The 24,115-nt window shown below is 39.2% G+C and overlaps 1 protein-coding gene across 3 annotated transcripts in view; it reads right to left on the bottom strand.

Moving 5' to 3' along the window:
• Window positions 1-10,818, bottom strand: part of IBTK (inhibitor of Bruton tyrosine kinase) — an 85,965-nt gene extending 75,147 nt beyond the window's left edge. The window contains exons 1-3 of one of the 3 annotated variants that reach the window (XM_066358970.1): window positions 9,495-10,818; window positions 4,115-4,817; window positions 902-998 (exon numbers count right to left, since the gene is read on the bottom strand). In XM_066358970.1, coding sequence (XP_066215067.1) covers window positions 902-998; window positions 4,115-4,435 — 418 coding nt within the window. In that variant the 5' untranslated portion in view covers window positions 4,436-4,817; window positions 9,495-10,818. The remainder of the gene's footprint in view (window positions 1-901; window positions 999-4,114; window positions 4,818-9,494) is intronic. The other 2 variants (XM_066358969.1, XM_066358971.1) reach the window with 2 other exon arrangements.
• Window positions 10,819-24,115: the final 13,297 nt, after the last annotated feature.

The raw sequence follows: 24,115 nt of genomic DNA, 5'->3' as shown, positions 1-24,115 counted from the left end.
ACACTTCTGATTAGGGTATCCATTGAACTGGGGTAAAATTTAATCACAGCAAAGCTTATAATATCTTCTCTTTTATTTTGGAAGGCTCATATAATTCCTTTGTAAATAAAACCTGTAACATAGTATCCAAGTTAGAAATAAAAATGAAGAATGAGTCCTTACTTAGCTTGAGGAGCAAGAAGAATTAAAAGAATATGTAAGTAGAAAAATCACTTCCGTTTTCCTCTTTACCTTAAATGTTGATGTTACTTTCTGCATGTACATTAATACATTACAGTAATTATAATTCTAAATGCCTTCCTTCTTTAGGCTGTGTTTTACTCTTAGAGATAATGTAGATTAAAATTAAAAAATACAAAATAAATAGAAGTGTTCTGAATGGAGAACCAAAATTATTAACCACAGTAAAAGTTCTTTGCAGATATACACACACAAATTACCTCAGACACTTTAAACAATATTTTTTTTTTTTGTATTTTTTGGACGTTAGAAATGGGGAGGCAGTCAGACTCCAGCATGCGCTTGACTAGGATCCCCCTGGTATGCCCACCAGGGGGCAATGATCTGCCCATCTGGGGCTTTGCTCCGTTGTTGTGGCCAGAGCCATTCTAGCACCTGAGGTGGAGGCCATCCAGCCGCCATCAGTGCCTGGGGCCAACTCTGCTCCAATGAAGCCTTGGCTGTAGGAGGGAAAGAGAGAGGTAGAGAGGAAGGGGAGGGGGGAGGGGGGGCGAAGCAGATGAGTGCTTCTCCTGTGTGCCCTAACCGGGAATTGAACCCAGGACTTCCACACGCCGGGCTGATGCACTACCACTGAGCCAACCGGCCAGGGCAAGAATAAAATTTCATTTAAATTTCCTAAGCTGTACCTTAATGGAATCTGTATGTAGAATTTTCTTACCAGTATTTTTGAATACCACATGAGTTGGTCTATCCTTCATTACAAGATCCAAAGCTGACAAGCCTTCTTTGTCTTGAATATACAGACTAACACCATGCTAAAAAAAAGAAAAAAGAATGTGTGTGTGTGTGTGTGTATATATATGTGTGTATATATATATATATATACACATTTGTATGTATGTATTTTAACCATTTACCTATAATCAGTCATTTCTTATTCTTATTTATCAAAAATCCAGATGATCAAGCTCATAAATACTTTAAAAATAGACATTTAGTAACAATTATCTCCTATGATCATACATATTTTTTTTCACACACCAAAGATCACTAAAAGAAATCAAATATCCAATTCTTGGTGGACTACGGAAGGTCCAAAGTAATGAAGAAATAAATAGCACTTAAAATCAAAATTAATTACATGTGAAAGTTTTCCATAGTAAGGCAGCTCTGGCTTCCTAAAATGCCCTAGCTCTGGGTCTGCGTCAGTGTGTATGTACATACATATACACTTCTTGGTATTTGTAGAGCAACAGTCCATGTCCAGATAATGGTTGTAAAGATTTCAAGGCAACGGCAGAAAAATATGTATATTAGAATTTACTGTTTTTACTGTTCATAACTAAAGTAACATAACTATGAGCTGATAATTCTCATCTCTCTCACTAAAAAAAAAAAAGAATGCATTCCTTTTCAAGAATAACTTCTAATATTTTCTAGTAGTTTAGTAAGACCTTCAACAATTACTAAGACCTTATCTTTATTTTAACTGATGCAAGTCATCACTGCCTGTCCACACAGGATAGTTATAGGCTGAGATAAACCATAAAGTTTTTAAATTCTAATTGTGTCATGTTGGCATACTGTTTTGGATTACTCAGGAAAGAAGAATCCCCACTTATCTCATAATAAGATTCTAATAAACTAAAACCAATTCTAACTTTATTATGTTCCAGATGGTTATAATATCTGACTTCAAAAGGTTTGTCAATGAACAAAAAATTCAAGTTAGTAACAAGTAAAAAAAAATCGTAAGTGATCTAACATCTTAATAAATTTAAAATTGTACATTGACTACTGCTTTCAAATAGTTAAGACATAATAAATCCATGTTGGAAGACCTGAATTTGCCTTTTTCAGAGTATGAATGGTAAATTCCAAGACAGAGTATTCCAAGCTATGAATGACAAATGACATCCCAGAAACTCATATCCCCAGAGTTTATTTTGTCAATTTTTCCTAAACTTAATTTATAACAAATGGACACTAGTAAGACTACAGATAGTTGCATTACCCTAAGCAGCCACAATCTGCATAAAGGACTAGGGACAATTTGGGGGGAGGCTTTAGAGCAGGGGTCCTCAAACTATGGCCTGCAGGCTGCATGCGGCCCCCTGAGGCCATTTATCCGGCCCCTGCCGTACTTCCAGAAGGGGCACCCCTTTCATTGGTGGTCAGTGAGAGGAGCACTGTATGTGGCAGCGCCGCAAAGCATGGCATCACTCACGTACAGTACTACTTCCAGTGACGCGGGACACACGGAAGCACGTCATATCACTTGTTACGGCTAGCAGTGACAAACATGGAACCAGACATTGACCATCTCATTACTCAAAAGCAGGCCCATAGTTCCCATTGAAATACTGGTCAGTTTGTTGATTTAAATTTACTTGTTCTTTTATTTTAAATATTGTATTTGTTCCCTTTGTTTTTTTACTTTAAAATAGGATATGTGCAGTGTGCACAGGGATTTGTTCATAGTTTTTTTTTATAGTCCGGCCCTCCAACAGTCTGAGGGACAGTGAACTGGCCCCCTGTGTAAAAAGTTTGGGGACCCCTGCTTTAGAGCTTCCTAGAAATGGTGAGCTATAACGATTTAATATGCACATCTTACACACTAAAGGTAGTAAGAACAGTGTGTAGTCTATCCCATTTCTTTATAAATCAACTATTTTTCTTTTTAGGTGAGAGTACATAGTGAGGCAGACTCCTGCATGCGCAGCAGCCAGGATCCACCTGGCAACCCCCATTTGGGGAAGATGCTCAAATATGGAGCTATTTTTAGCACCTGAGGCTGATGTGCTCCAATGAGTTATTCTCAGTGCCCGGGAGGGACATGCTCAAATCAACTGAGCCACTGGCAATTGGAGGGGAAAAGAAGGTTGTGGGAGAGAAGCAGATGGGCACATCTCCTGTGTGCCCTGATTGGGAATCGAACTCGGAACGTCTAGAAACCAAGCTGATGCTCTATCCACTGAGCTAACGGCAAGGGCCAAAAATCAACTCTTTATATAGCTCCAAAACAGTAAATTCATCAGCTTATTAAAAAGCATCTAAGTACTATAAAAAAAAAGCATCTAAGTATATACCAGGATTAAAAGCCTGAGCATTTCATGCCAATGCCCTACAACAAGAAGCAAATGGACAATAGACACATTTCACTGGTAACACTACAGAAAATGTCTTTCTGCAAATATAAAAAACTGTTTTTATTTTGACTGTCTTCCCCAAAAGCAAAGCATGAGGTAAACTGGCATGCAGGTTATTTCCATGGGAACATATCCTAGAAAGCAGTGGTGAGAGACCAAAAGAGTAAATCGAGGAAGAAGAAAAAACCAATAAAAGGATGTGTTATCAAGTAAGGCACTGTTACGGAAGCTAGTGCATAATCCTACCAGGGCATTCTGGGAACCTTATAAAATATATTACAGATTAATTGTCCAATCAAGGGACAAAAGGAGGAAGGAAGTATTTACCACCAGTTCCCATTCTTCATTAACAGGGAGTTGCTCTACAGGGATTTTCACTCTCCTAGACTTTTAACTGGTCATGAATTTGCCAAGCCCTGAGGCATAAAATCAGAGGCATGCAATATATGCCAGAAACAAAATGTATAGTATACCTACACAAAGCTGCTAGAAGCCTGTGCACAACTGGTCATCACAACTGTGGTGAAATAAGAGATGAGGTCAAGATGACATGAAGAAGTAGAAGTATCTGATCCACTAATCTTTCTGGTTATGAGCTAAGTTGAATTAGTTTAATATGGCTCTCTGGCTACTGCTGCTCATATATTACCAAAAAGTCAGAATCAAAAGACTATCAAAAGACTATCTTGAGACTTATCATTTCTGGTAGGGTAAAATTAGGATGTATTATTCTACTCTCCTTCTCTCAAGAAAAATGCAATAGTTAAAAATAAATTACTTACCTTCAGTAGGGACCAAACACAATCAATGTGCCCATAAAATATGCTTCTGTGCAAAGCTGTCCATCCTGACTCCTTGTCTTTCACCAGTGGATCCACTCCTTTCTCAATAAGCCATTCTAACACTCCTTTCTTCCCACAGGAGGAAACAAGGTGGAGGGCATTTCTGCCAAAGGCATCCTTGATAGTTGCTGCATTATAACAATGACTGGAGAGAAAGGCCTTAATCTGGTCTTCACTTCCCTTGGTTATCACAGAAAGGACATCCAAAGCATGCTTTAGGGATCGACACTTTGATGTGCAGTCAGGGATGAAAGAATTCATCCTGTTTATACTCCTTCCTTCTTCAGAATAGTCAGATAATTTTTTTTAAAAAAATGAAAAAGCCAGGACACAAAGGTGCTATTCAGAAAAATTTATAGAGAATAAATGGCCTCAGGATTACTTAGGATTGTAATTTAAACCCTCGTGGGAAGAGTATAAAACTATAAATCTTCTTCGTACAATTGATTTTGGCACTTAAATCAAAAAATTATAAATAGTGTTATATAAAGTTTATATCAAATACAAGTTCTTTATTTAAAAAAAATTAGCTTTCCACAGTTTATAAATTATTCCTGGAGTCAAGCACCAAGGGGGAGTGAGGAGGGGAACTCCCCCTCCACACTGTCTGATCCTTTTAAATATCCATAATTGCAAGGGTGACCTATAAGGGGAAAGGAAGAAAAAGTAAAATAGAAAATCTCTCACTCTCCTCAAGTAATTTACAATACAACTACCTCCATATTTAAGCGCCTTTAATTCCTATTTTAACAAAATAAAGTCTAACAACTTTCACCTTCACCTATAGTATTTTGTATCATCCTATATCCATCAGTCATACTCAGCTTCTTTTCCCCAAATCTCATGTTTAAGAAGTTAGCCTCTAGTCTATACTCTGGAGTCTACCTCTTTCTTCCATTACTTTTATTCTTCCTCTCCTGTATTTTTACAATCTTCTGCTTATGTACCCACAAGCTATAAACACACTTAAATCTACCATCTTTACAGGAATCTTTCAGAATGGCAAAGATTAAAAAGGCTGATATTACTATGTCTTGATAGTTGTGGGAAAACAGGAACTCTATACCACTGATGAATTTGTTCTCTGGATTTTAAATGAATAGTCAATTCATATATATCTGCCCAGATTTTTAAAGCTTTTATAGTAGAAATTCTATGTTAATTTTCTTCTCCAAGATATCAAACCATTATAAATACTTATATTTCCCCCCCCCGTTGTTTTTTTTCCATTTTGTTTTTAAATATATACTTTAAATGACAGAGAAAAAGTTATTAAAAGACTATTTGGAGGGACATACATGAGTTTACTGTATCTATAGGATAAAGTTCTATGTACCAGACAGATATGAAACATTTCAAATCTGCACTGTTCACTCCTATTTCAAACTACACTAAAAGTCAGAAGCCCTGAATCTACCCAGTTTTAACTATTCTCCATCTGAAATGATAGCATAGACTAGATGATTCCTTATCTGTCTAGCTCCAGTTCCATTTCAAGTCTTATAATTTGATACAGTCCTTATAAAAATCATTCCCCCTAAAGTGTTGATATGAACCACAAAGTATTTGGGAGTTAGTTGATAAAGAAAAAGATATGAAAGCCTCAAGTAATTTAAAAATGTTAAAACTGAAACACATGGTATATGGCAAAATTCAAATTTAGTTAATTTCATTCTGTTGAGGCTCTAAAATTTTGCTATGATTGTGTTTTCAACATCTTCATAATACCTGAAATGAACTACTTATTGGCAAATCACTCAGACCCTACGTGAAAGAATTTAAGATACAGAAAAAAAAATCCCTTTTGAAATGTTAAAAAGTTGAACATTTAAAAGAAAAATAAAAGAAATATTAAATATAAGAATGACACCATACTAAAATGTATATATATGGAGAGAGAAAAAAGCACATAAAAAACAAAAACTATGAACATTAGGAGTTAGAGTTTATTAGAGTCCTACATATTTGGATTCAAATATAGCAAAGCCAGCTGTTACCAATTATGTAACTCTAAAAATTACATAATCTCTCCAAACCCTCATTCCTTCATCTGAAAAGGGAAACAATACCACCAACCTCAGAGGTACTGTAACTGATAAAACTGCTTAGCATGGTGTCTGGCAGCAAATATGTATACATTCAAGAAACAATTTTTATTACTCTTATTTCCTTAGCAGAGAAAAGGTAACACATTTCAATCCCAAAATTCACATTTGAGCTTCCATGTCTCGACTACCCGGCTTCCATGCATACTTCAGTGAAACTATGAAACCGATGACCTCCAAAAAGCCATACTTTTGGGTACTTTCAGTTCTTATCTTACTTGACTTCCCTGTTTTTGAGTCATTAACACCACATTCTCCTAAGGAATCTAAAAAGAGATGCTGAAAGTACAGGGAGCCACTGAAGCATTTAAACCTGGACTCTCCTATCACTTCTTCCAAAGGCATTATTATCCCTTTCCCTGACCTATAAGCTGGGCTTCTCTCAATAGTCCATCTTCAGTCTTCTTTTCTTCTCTACTTGGTATTCTCCCTGAAAATTTTCAGTCTCTCATGTTAACTTGAATCTAACATGCTCATAATCCCCAAATTTGTTTCCTGAATTCCAGGCCCATATTTCCAATGCCTAATGTAAAGCTTATTTATGCATTCAACAAATGCTTACTGAAGGCAAAGAAAGGAAAGGAAATAAATAGTAAGCATTTAATACCTACTGAATATTTTACATTACAGAGAGGTTAAGTAAACCACCCAAACATACCACCAGTAAAAGAGGGCTTAGAATTCAAACACAGATCTATTTAACAGCTAAGTCCAAGCTACTTTCTACAACTCCACACTGCTTCTCCAGTGCATCCACAGTAGGGCACAAGATATTGGAAATACTAAAAGAGGGCTTAAGTATTTTAGATAAAATAATAAATATAGGTTCATGGATAATACTTAAAAGTATAACTCACTTAACAAGTGCATTGACTGAACAAAATTTAATATTTATCGCCCAGTCTCTACCATCAAAAGGGTAGCAGTTTGGTAGAGGACACGGATTTTATTTAAGTAATAAAAATATAACGTGATTATAAATCTATTACAGTGAAGATAACAAGTGACTTATATGAATGGGAAATAGATAAGAGGATCTACGGAAGATTTCCCACAGGAGATATTTAAACTAAAACTGAAGATGAGTACAAGTTTGCCTGATAAATTCAGGGTGGATGGGCATTTGAGGCAGAGGAAAAAGTAAATATAAAATCACTGGAATCATCCTGGTCCATTCTGAAAATTTCAAGTAATTTAGAAACGAGTGAGGCCTAATATATACACAAGGACGGATTAGATTATAGACAGCTTTATCTGCCTTTTTTAGGGATAAAGATAGGGAGCAATTCAGAGAGATATTTAGGATCTTGACTTGACAAGACATGGTGAAAACTCCCAGGTTTCTGGCTTGATTACAGATCAGAAAGAAGAGTATGGAATAAATACTTTGAAAATCAGGAAACAGAACTTAAACAAAGGAACAAATAAAAATTAAAGCTGAGCCCTAGCTGGATAGCTGGACTGGTTACATTGTTCCCATACACAAAGGTTTTGGGTTCGATCTCTGGACAGGGCCCATACAGGAACAGACTTTTGTTTCTTTTAGTCTGTCTTTCTCTCTCTCCCTCTCTCTCTAAAATCAATAAATAAATGTTAAAAATATTAAAGTTGAAAATTTGTCTTATATGTGATGAATAAGAAGTGTTAATGAGAAAGTGAGTTGGAAAAGTATAGCTAGCTACAGGCGATTGTTCAACCTTGATGACTGGTCCACCACAAAGGTGTTAACCAGTGGAGGGAGAGCCCTCAACAATCCTACTTATGTTTGGTTAAGAGTTATCTCACTAAAACATAAATCTAATCATGCTATTCTCTGACATACCCAACCAAAATAAACCAATACTTGAGATATCACGGGTTCAGTTCCAGATCACCACAACGAAGACAACTGTAATCATTTTGCTAGTGAAAGGTCTTGGCTTCAATTTGAAAAAAGCACATTTCTTAAATGCCATAAAGTGCAATAAAACAAGGTATGCCATGTATTTCATGTACTAAGAATAGCTTCATGACTCAGGAAGAGGATGCCAATCACGCCTGGTGACCAGTAGTATGTATATATAAAGTTCAGGCTCTGAATAAGAACACCTGAGCCTTTAACCCAGGTAGGTACACAACCAACTAGCTAAGTGATCCGGGGAACATCATAATTTCCTAAGCTTCAATTCTCTCACTTGTAAAAAGGGGATAACTACTTATCCCGAGTTGTTCTTAAAAACAAATGAAACAATTCGTTCATATGTAAGCACCTAATTAAAGTTAAGAAAAAGGGGAACAAAAGGACCTGTTGGTATACAGGTGAGAAAATGGCATGACTACATTGGGGTCCTTTCTGCTTGGTAGGCTTTTCACCCAAACCTTCACAGGACCGCCATCTTCCCCGTGGCTTACAAATATGATGTCCACCACCTTTTAAAAGTGCAAATGTACAAGCACAATGTTTTGTATAAATTAACATACTCAATCCTCTTTTCAGCCTCATCACTGCCCCTGTATATTCGGTTAGTTCCATTTTACAATGAGGAAACTGGTGTGGAAGTTTAAGTAGCCCATCCAAAATCACACAGATGGAACTCTAGTTTCCACCTATTCTACTCCATCCAAAATACTCTCTTAAAATGCACTTAGGAAACCCTGAACGAGAAATAGAATATTGTTGAAAGGAATCACCCTTACATGTAGTCACAGAATTGGGGTTCCTATTATCTAATACTACATACTGGAACAAGAGTCCTTTAACTTCTCTGTCCCCCAGTCCCCCCGATAAGAACCGGCCCCATTTTCACATTGCCAAGTCACACGGAACTGGAGTGAGTATCCCCCGAGTGGACTAAAACAGTGTGACCCCAAGAAGGGGAAAGCGCCTCGAGAAATAGCATCGAATTCAAGGCTCGAGGGGAAGTGATGCAGGTCAACTCTCAGAAACCGGCAAAGCAACAGCTCTGGAGGGCGTGTCAGGCAGGACAACGTCGCACGTCGCCCAAGCAGACCATTCACCAGCGGAGGGCGGCGGCGGGACGGCGGCGGCGGCCGGGGCCGGACACTCAGCCCGCGTGGTCTCGGGCCGAGCCCGGCAGCCTCGGCGGCCCTGGCTCCCTCCGCGCGGTCCACCCGCACCCTCCGGAAAGGTAACACTGGCCCACTGCCTCCCGGCTGAAGGGACGCGGTCGCCTCAGCCCTCTCCGCACAGTCGGGCGCGCCGAGCCCTCCCTCACCAGTCGCTAGATGAAAGTGCGCCGGCGGTCTCCGCGGCGGGGGCGCACGGCCGCGCAGGGACTCATCCTCAGTGAAGGCGACAGGAGAAACCGAAGGGTGCCAGGGCAGGGGCTGCGCTACAGACCCCGACGAGCTCTGCAGGCGGTGGCAGCTCCGGCCACGACTACAGGCACCAGGAAGGGGAGCAGGGAGAAAGGGCCGGCGCGGGCTGGGCCCAGGAATGAGGCCGGCGTTGATTGGCTAGGGTTTCTGTATGCCTCGTGACGATTGGCTGCTGTCTGCCCTAGAAGGCCTCGCGTGGCAGCACCTGAGCTGTGGCCTTGCCCCGGAGCGTGACCCTGCAGGCCTCGGGGCCACGGGCGCCAGCTGGGGGCGGGGGAGAGCGGCGGTCGGCCACTCAAGACCGAGGGCGGTGATGGAAATGCCTTTTCGGAGCCTGTGGTCGAGCCAAGTAGAATGTTGCTTTTCTGACAGCTGGAGACTCGGAATTGGAGATTAACCCGGGTGGAGAAACAGCTCTGGAGACCGGGTCGTGTCTTGAGCAGCCAGCCGGTCACTGAGTGTTTCCTCCGGTTTTATGCTACTAGTGGGGTCAGTGGAAAGCCAAAGGTATTGTTCGGAAGAGATGCAGCCTCGCCCCTCCACGGCTGGCGCACACACCTTTACACCAGAAGGGAGTAACTGCCTCTGAGGTCTACTGCGTGACCACCTGTCCACCCGGGTCACGTCACTCAGTGCACTCGCAGCTGACGCTCAGCTTGCATCTAACTGCATCCAATGGAGCGTTTTAAAAGTGGTGAAATGAAATGAAATAAATAACCAAACAAACAATAGGGTGGAAAGAACGTGGCCAATAGTAGCCAATAATCGTACTGGGCGGCAGAATAGGAAACGACTGCTGGGAAATGTTTATTGAAGGAGGCGGTGTGACTCAGAACAAACAACACTAGGCGGTAGTGGTTGGCCATACCACTCTGCCACGTTGCAAAACCTGTAGTCGCCCATCTATAAAACGAAAGAGTTGCACTAGCTGTCTTCTTAAGGGCAGCCCATTCAGCTTTATTCTATTTTAGTACACTTCCTTGTGGAAACCCGAAGCCATATGGCTGGTTAGAGAGAATAACTAGCTCTCCTGTTGCCCTTTCCAATACAATATTCTGTCGCTTTGCCCATTATTCAAGTAGGTGTTGTACTTCCTACTTTGACGTATAACAAAAATCAGTTTGTAATGTAAAAGTTGGGTTTTTTTTTTAAATAAGCTGTATATATGGTGATTTTTATATTCATGAACAAAGAAGCCAGTAATGGCAAGTAAAGCTAATAATGTAAATAAATACATTGACCTAAGTTCAAATCTTTTTTCTGTCTCTATTTGGAGCTGGGCAAGTTAATTAGCTTTTCTGAAGCCTCAGTTTCCTCATTGGTAAAAGAGGGGCAATAATGAATTTTAGGGTCATGAAAATGCAATTATATGGGCACTGATGTATATAGCACATAGTAGAGTGCCTACTACACAATGACACATCATAAATAGTAAATGTTACTTTTTGTAAGTGAAGAAGTATTTCCCCTAGCAGTAGAATTATTCCAAATTTTACTTTTTTAAAATTTATTGATTTTTTGAGAGAAACTAATATGCTGTTCCACTTATTTATGCATTCATTGATTCTTGTATGTTCCCTGTCTGGGAATTGAACCCACAACCTTAATTTATTGGAAAGACTCTAACCAACTGAGGTACCTGGATGGGGAGTCATTCATTCATTTTAATCATTATCAAGTTCCAGGTATCTGTGGTAAGGACTGGGGATCCAATAGTGAACAAAAATACCTGTAGACTCCGGTAACCCCAAACATAGGAATAGACTGCAACTTTTACAAGTAACTGCAAAGAATATATTATGATAAATTGAATCTGACTTTCCAAAGAAGTAACACTTGAACCAAGATCTGAAAGATGGGTAAGAGATAACTAGATGAAACAGGAAAGAAAAGAACATTTCAGACCAAAAAATGTGTAATTACTCCCCATGTCCATGGAAAATTAGATGCCTTCAAAGATACTGGTTATTTTCAGGACAGAATATTATAATGATTAGGAAATAGTAAAAACAAAATATAATTAAATGAAAAAAAGCATTATAGATGTGGTTAAGGAAGGAAGAGATCAAAATTAGTCATTTTGTTAGGTTTTTGAAAAAAATTTGTGTTTACACAGAAGAAAGAAATATACCAATAACAATGATTATCTCTGTATGAAAATATCAATGATTCTTATTTCTGTCATTTTGAATTTTATAATTTATTTTTGTTTGCAATAATTAAATGTGAATTTGATTGATTTAAAAATCAAAATTTATAAAACTAATTGTAATTTCTAAAGTAGACTTAAAAGAAGAAATAAATATAAAGATGGTTTTAGAAGATTACAGAGATTTACACCCAATAAAAGCATAAATAAGTGGAACAACAAATCAATGTTCCTCTCTCTCAATACCTTCCTTTCCCTCTCTCTAAAATAAATAAATAAATAAATAAACAAACAAATAAATAAAAATTTTAAAGAAGATTACAGTGATTTAGTTGGGGAGAAGTATAAAAAGAATAGTCCAGGCAGCAGTAATGGAGTTGGAGATGAGGCCAGGATACAGCACTGCAGAAATGTGTTTTTTTTGTTTTTGTATTTTTCTGAAGCTGGAAACGGGGAGAGACAGTCAGACAGACTCCCGCATGCGCCCAAACGGGATCCACCGGCACGCCCACCAGGGGCGATGCTCTGCCCACCAGGGGGCAATGCTCTGCCCCTCCCGGGCGTCGCTCTATTGCGACCTGAGCCACTCTAGCGCCTGGGGCAGAGGCCAAGGAGCCATCCCCAGTGCCCGGGCCATCTTTGCTCCAATGGAGCCTTGGCTGCGGGAGGGGAAGAGAGAGACAGAGAGGAAGGAGAGGGGGTGGGGGTGGAGAAGCAGATGGGCGCTTCTCCTGTGTGCCCTGGCCGGGAATCGAACCTGGGACCCCCGCACGCCGGGCCGACGCTCTACCACTGAGCCAACCGGCCAGGGCCCAAAAATGTTTTTAAGCCACATAGCACTTGCAATAAATTTCCTAAATGCCCTAAATGCCAATAGACAACTATTGAAAGTTTCTATATTATTAGACCTAGGACATATGGTCCCAGCTGCATTCTTTCAATGTAATGATTATCCTTCAAATCGTCACTTAGAGGAGAACTCCTCCTTACCAAAGTTTGCCCTGATTCCTTTTCCAAACAATTGCCCACTCCTCTCTACTCCTCCTATAACTTATTCATATTGTTACATGCTATATTGTCTTTAGATTTATTAGTTTTACATGTGGGTGCAGTAAAAGCAAGGGCTCTGGAGGCAGACTGCCTAAATATAATATTGAATACTTCTATTCTTGCTATCTGTGAGACCTCAGGCAAGTTATATAACCCTTCTGGCCTCAGTTTCTTCATCTCTAACAGATTAATAGTACTTCCTTCATAGAATTCTTATGACATTTAAATGAGATGATTATCTGTGAAGCTCTTAGTAGAATGCTTTACACTTAATAAAAGTTGACATACCTCAACTCTTCTGGATGGATATATTTGCATGAGAGTGTTTGAGCAGTGGGATAGAAGACACAAAGAATAACCCACAAGATGGCAGCATTTGAATACAATTTGAGACTTGTATAACCGAAAAAGCAGAGTCCAAAAATAAAAATAAAAAAAAAATGAGAGGGGAGCAGAGTCCACCAACAAATCTAAACATCAAAGCAAATAAGCAAATGCTGGAGAAATTCAAGGCAAATTCAAAGCCTGCATGAAACAAGCAAACCTTGTGAGAAATCAAACCTATAAATTTGGTAAGCTAGCATTCTTTTATAATCAGAACGATCTGAACTCACCAAACTCTCTTTCCCCTTCACTATGACTGAGAATTTGCAGTATTCCTTTCTCAGCCCTTCTTACTTAGAATTGCTTGTGTTCCTTCTTTACCCATGTAGGGAAGAAAGAAACTTTCAAGGTTTTTGGCTAGTCTAATAATCAAATAGATATGAGATAGATTAGCAAGAGAAAATAACAAGTTTAATACATACATATGTATAGAAGCCCAAATACATGAGAGTCAGAGACCCCACAGAGGTTAAGAGACAGAAAGGGAAAATGGGTATATAAGACACTCTGAGCTAGGAATGACGAGGGGTGCCTTCCAGCTTCAAAGGGTCTTTGCAGGACCATATGAAAAGCAGATATTTAGTAAATAGATGTTAGCCCTGCCATACAGATATATCAAAAAAAGTTATCTCTAATAATCTCTCTCTTTTATTTTTAAGTGGGGGGTGTGGTGACAGGGACAGGCAGGAAGGGAGAGAGATGAGAAGCGTCAACTCATAGTTACAGCACCATAGTTGTTCATTGATTACTTTCTCATATGTGCCTTGACCCGGGGGACTCCAGCCAAGCCAGTGACCCCTTGCTCAAGCCAGTGACGTTGGGCTCAACCTAGTGACCTTTGGGCTTAAGCCAGCGACCCCATGCTCAAACTGGTAAACCTGTGTTTAAACTGGATAAGCTCAAGCTGGCAACCTTGGGATTTCACACCTGGGACCTCAGCGTCCCAGATCAATGCTCTATCCACTGTGCCACCACCTGGTCAGGCTATATAACACTTTAGCTTTAAATACCTAGGTACTATTTTCATGGAAAGGTATTTAGGTGGTAACAGATCTTATTTCTTTACTCAAGGAGAGTGTACAAGAGACATAGCCTCCTCCATAAACAATTTTTTTTAAATTAATCTCAAATACCAAGAATCACCAAATATTTGAGGAAAGCCAACATCCTGAAAGATATAAAACTACAGATTCAAAAGCTCAGCAAAACTTTGGCATGATAAATACAATGATAACTGTGCCTAGAAATATCAAGTTGCTGAAAAACAAAGATAAAGAACAATCTGAAAGCATTCAGAGAAAAATGGAATACCTATGTCATAAAAGGAATAATAATTTGAAACCCCATGAATTTCACTTCAGAAAATAAGATGACAGTATATCAATATCTTTAAAGAGGTGAAGAAAGAAACTGTCAATCCAGAACACATTCTTCAATAATGAAGGCAAAATAAAGATATTTTCAGAGAAACAAAAACTAAGAGAGTTAGTCACCATCAGAACTGCACCACAGAAATGCCAAGGAAACTTTTTTAGCCTAACAGGAAAGCTGCCAAAGGGGAACTCAAAAATTCAGTAAGGGCCCTGGCCAGTTGGCTCAGCGGTAGAGCGTCGGCCTGGTGTGCGGGGGACCCGGGTTCGATTCCCGGCCAGGGCACATAGGAGAAGCACCCATTTGCTTCTCCACCCCCTCCCCCTCCTTCCTCTCTGTCTCTCTCTTCCCCTCCCACAGCCAAGGCTCCATTGGAGCAAGGATGGCCCGGGCGCTGGGGATGGCTCCTTGGCCTCTGCCCCAGGCGCTAGAGTGGCTCTGGTCACGGCAGAGCGACGCCCCAGAGGGGCAGAGCATCGCCCCCTGGTGGGCAGAGCATCGCCCTTGGTGGGCGTGCCGGGTGGATCCCGGTCGGGCGCATGCGGGAGTCTGTCTGACTGTCTCTCCCCGTTTCCAGCTTCAGAAAAATACAAAAAAAAATTAAAAAAAAAAATTCAGTAAGGAAGAAAGAACATGAGAAATGGAAAATATTCAAGGTCAACCCTCATTATTAAATTCTGTATCTGTGAATTCATCTATTTGCTAAAATTTGTTTGTTTCCCTAAAATCAATACTCAGTGTTTTCAGTCTTCAGGGACATGTGCAGAACAGTGAGAAATTTTAGTTGCCCAGTGCACAGATTCCCAGTATAGTCCCTGCTGAGTTTAAACACAGCAATGCTCTTTCGTTTTGTTTCGGCTCCCCTAATATTTATATAAACGGGTGTCTTTTTGTGGCCAATCTGGTGCCACATTTGTTGCATTTTTATGCTTTTTCTTGATGATTTTGCACTTTAAAATGGCCCTCAAATGTAATGCTGAAGTGATAGCTAGTGTTTCTGAGCCCAAGAAAGCTGTAAAATGCTTCATAGGAAAATACTGGTTAGATAAGCTTTGTTCAAGCATGAGTTGTAGTACTGTTGGTCATCAGTTCAATGTTAATGAATCAACAATATACATTAAATAAGATGTCTTTAAACAGATACATACATAACACAAAGTTGATCAGTTGGCAATATTTTGACCAAATGGCCCACAAAAACCTAAGCCTGTATTTCCCTTGGGTGATGGTTCAGTGTTCATTAATTTGGTGTTTATAGTGACTTTCTAGAACATAACTTCTGTAAATGATGAGAATCACCGCATATAAGAGTTTGTTTTTCTGTCAATACCTTTTACATGACTCCAAAGCAAAAACTATGATATTTCCTGTGAGTTTATAATGTATGTAAACTCATAGTATAACATGACAACTACAGCCTAAAGGACAGAGTGGAGTAGGTAAATGGACCTATAAAAAGCCAAGGTTTCTATATGTTCTGTGAAATGGTATACTAACTCAAATAGACTGTAAAAAGCTAATGATGCATATTGTGATCCCTAAAGCAGCTAGTAAAAAAGTCCATGGAAAGGAGTATAGCTTAAAAGCCACACATAAATTAAAATGGAATTATAGAAGAAATTCAAATAATACTAATAAGGCAAGAAACCAGAAACAGTGTAACAAAAATCTGATGGAACAAATAGAAGACAAATAACATGATAAAAATAAATCAACTCTATCAATAATTACCTAAATGATTAAGGCTAACTTAGGGTGGTGAACATGTAATACACATGATGCATTATAGAATTGTACACCTGAAATCTATCCAGTTTTATTAACCAGTGTCACCTCAATAAATTCAATAAAAAATTTAGAGACTAAGTAAGTAAATGATTAAGTGCTAAACACTCCAATTAAAAGACAGATATTGTCCAAATGAATTAAAAAAACACACACACAACAAAAAAAGGCCCACCCTGACCAGGTTTCTCAGTGGGTAGAACATAGACCTGGCACATTAGAGGTTGCAGATTCAACCCCCCAGTCAGGGAACATACAAAAATCAGTATACAACTAAATGGAACAACTAAGTAAAAGAGTTGATTGATGCTTCTCTCCTTTCTCTCTTTCTCTTTCTCTCAAATCAATGGAAAAACAAATTTTTAATTAGAAATGTTCAAGAATATGTTGCCTAAAAGAGGCTCACTTTAAAAATCAGGTCTACCGGAAAGTTCTGTCCGTTGCTATCACAAGTTTCGACACGTAAGCACATGTTTATTTGGCACATGTGTGCCTCTCTATTTTTATCACTTAATGCATACATACTAACGTAGCAAATTAACTAAAAATTGATTCACGTTAGTCTTCTGTGTGAAGCAATAGTGTACCCATGGCTACTAATAAAGTTCATTTACGCCACTGTATTGTATACGAATTTCAACAAGGAAGAAATGCTACAGAAGCATGTAGAAATTTATTGCAAGTGTTTGGTGAAGGTACAGTTTCTGATAGGACATGCAGAAGATGGTTCGAAAAATTCGAAACAGGTGATTTCGACCTTTCTGATAAGCCATGTTCTGGGCGACCATCTTTGATCAATGACGATGTTGTTAAGACCATGTTGGAGCAAGATCCTTTTCTGACAACATCGGAGATTGCAGAAAGGCTTAATTCAGCTCAGCAAACCATTTCGGACCATATTTGGAAGATAGGATTGGTGTGGAAATATTCAAGATGGGTGCCACATGAATTAAGTCAGAAGAATTTGGATGATCGAGTCATCATATGCACATCTCTGCTTGCTCAGAACAAAATCGAGCCCTTCTTGAACTGGATGATAACTGGGGATGAAAAGTGGATTACCTACAAAATCATTGTAAGGAAAAGGGCATATTGTGAACCCGGAAAACCTAGCCCTTCCACCTCTAAACCAAATTTGACTCTGAATAAGAGAATGTTGTGTATACAGTGGGACATTTGAGGACCAATACATTATGAGCTTTTAAAACCGAACGAAAAGCTCAGTTCAGAGAAGTACTGTCAGCAACTGGATAATTTAAAGACAGCAGTCCAAGAAAAGAGACCGGCGATGTTCAATAGGAAGAACATCATACTGCATCATGATAATGCCAGGCCACATGCTGCTTTGGGGACTCATCAAAAAATCGCAGAACTAGGCTGGGAAATTCGGTCACATCCACCATATTCCCCAGACTTAGCATCCTCCAACTATCACTTGTTTTTGTCCTTACAAAATTTTTTGAAGGGCAAAAAAATTCAAAAGTGTAGAAGATATCAAACAAGCACTGGTTCAATTTTTCGCATCAAAAGATAAAACATTTTTCAAAAATGGGATATACAAATTGCCCTCACACTGGCAAGAAATCATTAATAATAATGGCAATTATATTATTTAATAAAGTTTATTGACGGTAAGAAAAATTTGTATTTTGTTTTATTCCAAAAATGGACAGAACTTTCTGGTAGACCATATATAAAGAGGTAGATACATTGAAAGTAAATGGATGGAAAAAGATATATCATAATCATAATAAATCAGACTATTATTATAGCAGAAAAATAGATTTTGAGACAAAAAATATCAATGATTAAAGAAGAATATGGTATAATAACATAAGAGTCAGTTCATCAGAAAGAAATAATGTGTATGTGCCTAATCATAAATATCATATATATGATCCTGATAACAGAACTTCAAAACACAAGGAAGCAAGAATTGATAGAACTAAAAAGAGAAATAGACAATTCCATAATCATAATCATAGCATGAAAATTTTAAAACCCATCTCTCAGCACCAAATAGAAAAATTAAAAACAAATTAGGACATCTGTAGGTGATTTGACAATAATAAGTCATCATCTGAACCACTTTGACCTCTGTGATGGTTCATTTTTATGTGTCAACTTGACTGGGCCATCAGGTTCCCAAATTTTTGGTCAAACATTATTCTGGGTGGCTCTGTGAAGGTGTTACTGGATGAGATTAACATTTAGATCAATAGACTGAATAAAGCAGATTGCCCTGCCTAATATGGATGGACCTCATCTAACCCTTTGAAGGCTTAAATAGAACAAAAAGCTGAGTAAAAGTGAGCTCCTCTTGCCAGACTACCTCAGAGCTGGGATATCAATTTTTTTCTGCCTTTCAATTTGAACTGGAACATTAGCTCTTCCTGGGTCTCAAGCCTGCAACATTTCACACTGGAATTCACACCATCTGCTCTCCTGGTTCTTAGGCCTTCAGACAGGGACTGGAATAACACCATTGGCTCTCCTGAGTCTCCAGCTTGCCTATTAAAGATATTGCAATTTAACAATCTCCATAATCATATGATCCAATATCTTACTAATCAATCTCTCTCTCTCTCCATATATATTCTACAATGACTGAAGAATACATATTATTTTCAAGTAAATAACATGGTTCATTCAGCAAGACGGACCATGTACAGGATCTTAAAAAAACTCAATAAATTTTAAAGTATTGAAGTCATACAGAGCATGTTCTCTGATCACAGGAGCTAAATTAGAAAGTAATAAAAATAAGATCTAAGAAAACTCCAAATATTTGTAAAACAAACAAGATATTTAAAATAATCCATGAGTCAAAGAAGGAATCACAAAGGAACTTAGTATTTCATCTGAAATGAAAATAAAAATGCAACAGATCAAAATTTGCATGATGAAGCTAAAGCAGGTTTTATATATAGAAATTTATAGCTTTAAAGACTTGCTAGTAAAGAGAGATCAAAAGTCAATGACCTAATATTTCCACATTAATCTAGAAAAAAAGAAGAGTAAAGTAACTCCAAAGTAGGTAGAAGAAAACAATAATAAAGATCAAGAATCAGTTAATTGAATATAGAATTAAATTGAATATAGAAAAACAGAGAAATATAACAAAGCTAAAAGTTGTTCTTTGAAAATATCAAGAAAATTGATAAAGCCCTTGCTATCGTTAGTTATGAAGAAGAAAAAAGTGATAACCGAACCATTTTCAAGGTTTGAGATTGTACTGTACTTTCAAAGCTAACAAATTCGCCTGCTATTTTTCATGGGTGCTGGTATAATGCAAAATGTATCAAGAAATATAATTTAAATCAAGAGATCAGTAGATGATAGATATGTGATAAAGCAAGTATATTACAAATGTTAATGGTATAGTCTTGGTGGATATGTAGTTGTTCACAGTAAAATTCTTCCATGTTTGTTGAATGTTTTAAAATTTCAAAATAGTCCTTGGTCAATTGGCTCAGTGGTAGAATGTCAGCTTGTTGTGTGGATGTCCTGGGTTCGATTCTTGGTCAGGGCACACAGGAGAAGCGATCATCTGCTTCTTTACCCTTTCTCTCTCTCTCTCTCTCTCTTTCTCACTCTTCTCTTCCCAGAGCCATGACTAGATTGGTTCAAGCAAGTAGGACTCGGGTGCTGAGGATGGCTATGTGGTCTTCACCTCAGGCCTAAAAAATGGGTTGGTTGCTGAGCAATGGAGCAACGGCCCCAGATGGACAGAGCATCACCCCCTAGTGGGCTTGCCAGGTAGATCTCGGTCAGGTCACATGTGGGAGTCTGTCTCTCTGCCTCCCTCTCACTAAAAAAAATTTTTATTTTTTTCAAAATAAAAGTTGGAGGAAAAGAGACTTAAAAAAGAAATCAATTACAATGCATGAACTTTATTTGGGTCATGATTAGAACACATAAACTGTTTTTAAAAATGATATATTGGCCCTGGCTGGTTGGCTCAGTGGTAGAGCGTTGGCCTGGCGTGCAGGAGTCCCGGGTTCGATTCCTGGCCAGGGCACACAGGAGAAGCACTCATCTGCTTCAACACCCCTCCCCCTCTCCTTCCTTTGTCTCTCTCTTCCCCTCCCGCAGCCGAGGCTCCATTGGAGCAAAGTTTGCCCGGGCGCTGAGGATGGCTCTGTGGCCTCTGCCTCAGGTGCTAGAATGGCTCTGGTTGCAACAGAGCAATGCCCCAGATGGGTAGAGCATCACCCCCTGGTGGGCATGCCAGGTGGATCCCAGTCGGGCGCATGTGGGAGTCCATCTGACTGCCTCCCCGTTTCCAACTTCAGAAAAATACAAAAAAAAAATGATATATTAGGAGAAATTTGAACACTGACTAGTTACTTATTGATTGTTTCTAGGCCTGTGTAAGAGATGCTGTCAGTCCCCAGGGTGCACAGTCGCTGCCGTTCCCACTTCAGTGTATTCTACCCAGAACTCAGTTGCCAGCACCTGCATTTCTTTGCCTGAGGGCTTTCTCTACCTGACAAAATCCTCTTTGCCTACTCATGTGGCTGCCTGCAAGTGCTGAGGAGTCCATGCTGCCACAGCAAGCTTCTGTCAATGTCTAATTTGCAACCTCTCCTTTTCTTTCTCAGGACCCTTCTCGTAGACTATTTGCACTCAAGTCTTTGTTTCAGTATCAAATTCTGGAGGAACCCAAATTGTGACATTGAGATAACAGGATTTTAGGGAGCTTTTTGGTGTTTTTTTTTAAGAGTTCTTAATTTTTAGAAATATTCACAGATAAAGTTATAATGTTTTCAATTTGCTTCAAAATAACCAAGTATTGGCCCTGGCCGGTTGGCTCAGTGGTCAAGTGTCAGCCCAGTGTGTGAAAGTCCTGAGTTTAATTCCCAGACAGGAAACACAGGGGAAGTGCCCACCTGCTTCTCCACCCCTCTCCTTCTCCTTCCTCTCTGTCTCTCTCTTCCCCTCCCACAGCCAAGGCTCCATTGGAGCAAAGTTGGCCTGGGTGCTGAGGATGGCTACATGGCCTCTGCCTCTGGCACTGGAATGGCTTCAGTTGCAATGGAGGAAAAGCCCAGATGGACAGAGCATCGCTCCCTAGTGGGCATGCCGGTGGATCCCAGTCACACAGATGGGGGACTCTCTCTGCCTCCCTGCTTCTCACTTCAGAAAAATAGAAAAAAAAAATCAAGTATTAGTGTCAGAGTAAATGGACGTATAAACAAAAAAAAATATGACAGAATGATAATTGTTAAAGTTCAGTGATGGACATGTGTGTTCATTATACACTTCTCTCTTCTTTGTAGATGTTCAAAATTGTACTGAAAATGACCTGTAGGAGCTAATGAAGATATAAGATCTGTTAGACTTAGGCACAAACTCGGGCTTGGGCTCTGCTCCTCTAGCCAAGCAGACTTGCCTGAAAAAGACATTGGTTCAAAAGTTCACCAGAGAAGCTGCACATGAATATTCATAGTAACCTTATTTTTAATAGCTCCAAACTACAAACAACCAGAATGTCCTTCAATGAGTGAACAGTTAAACAAACCATAGTATATCCTTACCAGGGAATACTATTCAACATTGAAAAAGAACTATTGATATACTTAATAACCTGGATGGATCTGAAAGGCAATATGATGAGTGAAAACAACCAATCTCAAAAGATCATACAGCCTGACCAGGCTGTGGTGCAGTGGATAGAGTGTTGGACTGGGATGTGGAAGACCCAGGTTTGAGACCCCGAGGTCACCAGCTTGAGCAAGGGCTCATCTGGTTTGAGCAAAAGCTCACCAGCTTGAGCCCAAGGTCGCTGGCTCGAGCAAGGGGTTACTCGGTCTACTGAAGGCCCGCAATCAAGGCACATATGAGAAAGCAATCAATGAACAATTAAGGTGTTGCAACGTGCAACGAAAAACTAATGATTGATGCTTCTCATCTCTCCATTCCTGTCTGTCTGTCCCTGTCTATCCCTCTTTCTGACTCTGTCTCTGTAAAAAAAAAAAAATCATACAGTATTCAATTTATATAACATTATTGAAATGACAAAAGTAGAGACAAAGATAGATTAATAGTTGTGAGGAGTTATGGATAGAAGAAAGTGGGTATAACCATAAAAAAGATAGCACAACAAAGATCTTTGTGGTGATGGACTATTTTTGTATCTGGATTATAGTGGTGATTACATGAATCTATACATTTGCATAGACCTGTGCACAAAAACACATACACACATGTACAAATGTGTGCATATAAAAGTGGTGAAATCTAAGTCTGAAGTAATATCTATGAATTGTACCAATGTCAATTTGTTTTGAATTTGAGCTATAGTTGTGTAAAATGTAACTGAGGGGAAACTAGGTGAAGGGTACAAGGGACCTAAATTATTTTTGCTAATACTGGGAATCTATAATTATTACAAAATAAAAACGTTTTCTAAACTAAAGACATGCAAATAAAGTTTTTAAATATATATATTTTTATTGATTAATTGGCATTAGAGAGTGAGGAAGGGAGAGATAGAGAAACATCAATTAGTTATTCCACTTATTTATGCATTCTTCAATTGGTTCTTGTATGTGCCCTGACTGGGGATTGAACTTGCAACCTTGGCATATCAGGATGATGCTCTAAGCAACTGAGTTACCTGGCCATGGCTGGATACGAAGTTTTAAAAAAGTCATCCAGATTTCAGTGGTAGCCAGCGGTAGATAGAGGCCCGAGAAGTTGAGTCCCATATTCACTATTGACAATATAAAAGGGCAAGATTCTATTCCTCTAGAAGAAAAAGGGTAGAATCTTCACTGGAAAGCCCAGTAGCCTAATATTTACAGGCCATGTAGCCTATAAACCTGATTATAAAGCCCTCTTGGAGATTGGGTAAGGTGCCCAACATTCTAATACATTCCTTTTCTGCTTAAACTAGACAATGTGGGCTCTGTTGTTTGTAGCTTTGAATGCTGGCTGGTTTTTATGCTGATAGTTTCAATTGCATAGCTTTAATTTCTGAGGGATTTTGAGGAGTGATAAATAAAGCTAAAACATATCTTTATACATGGAAGCCAAGCCAATAAGAAATTGATACCAGGCTAGAAAGTAATAAATACTCCTCTCAAGAATTTCTTTGTTATGAGCCTGATTAGAGCTGCTTTGTTACCTCTAGCAGCAGAGAGAACGGAAGCTTGTGCTACATTGCAATTATTGATGGCCCTCACCTTCTGACTTTTTTGTTATTCTGAAATATCTAAGAAACCAGAACTCTTGTGTGTATGTCTGTGTTCAGGACATGGAGTTTTCTTCTACACCTTACTAATGATATATAGTACTGCCCTCCCTCACAGCCTCTAAGAGTGGTCCACACTGGTTCTTCGGTGGTAGGAAGACTGCTGGAAAACCCTGCTGCCGTGACATGTAACTCCAATAAGGGCTCTGGAAGAGGGATGATGAGAAAAGCTTTACAATTACCCTCTACTGTAAGAAGATCAGGAGTGGACAAAAGGACAAGCAAAGGACCAGAGAAGAAAGCAAGGGGGGGGGAATGAAACTTGTAGTTGAAAGGAAAGAAGGAAAGGAAGGAAGGAAGGGAGGGAGAGAGGGAGGGAGAGGGAGGGAGGGAGGGAGGGAGAGAGAGAAAGAGAGAGAGAGAGAGAAAGAAAAGAAAGAAAGAAAGAAAGAAAGAAAGAAAGAAAGAAAGAAAGAAAGAAAGAAAGGAGGGAGGGAGGGAGGGAGGGAGGGAGGGAGGGAGGGAGGGAGGGAGGGAGGAAGGAAGGAAAGAAAAAGAAAGAAAGGAAGGAAGGAAGGAAG

The sequence above is a fragment of the Saccopteryx leptura genome, chromosome 1 (assembly GCF_036850995.1).
Source record: "Saccopteryx leptura isolate mSacLep1 chromosome 1, mSacLep1_pri_phased_curated, whole genome shotgun sequence".
Taxonomy (NCBI): Eukaryota; Metazoa; Chordata; class Mammalia; order Chiroptera; family Emballonuridae; genus Saccopteryx; species Saccopteryx leptura.
Note: the sequence above shows the minus strand (reverse complement) of the source record. Positions and strands in the feature narration are given on the sequence as shown.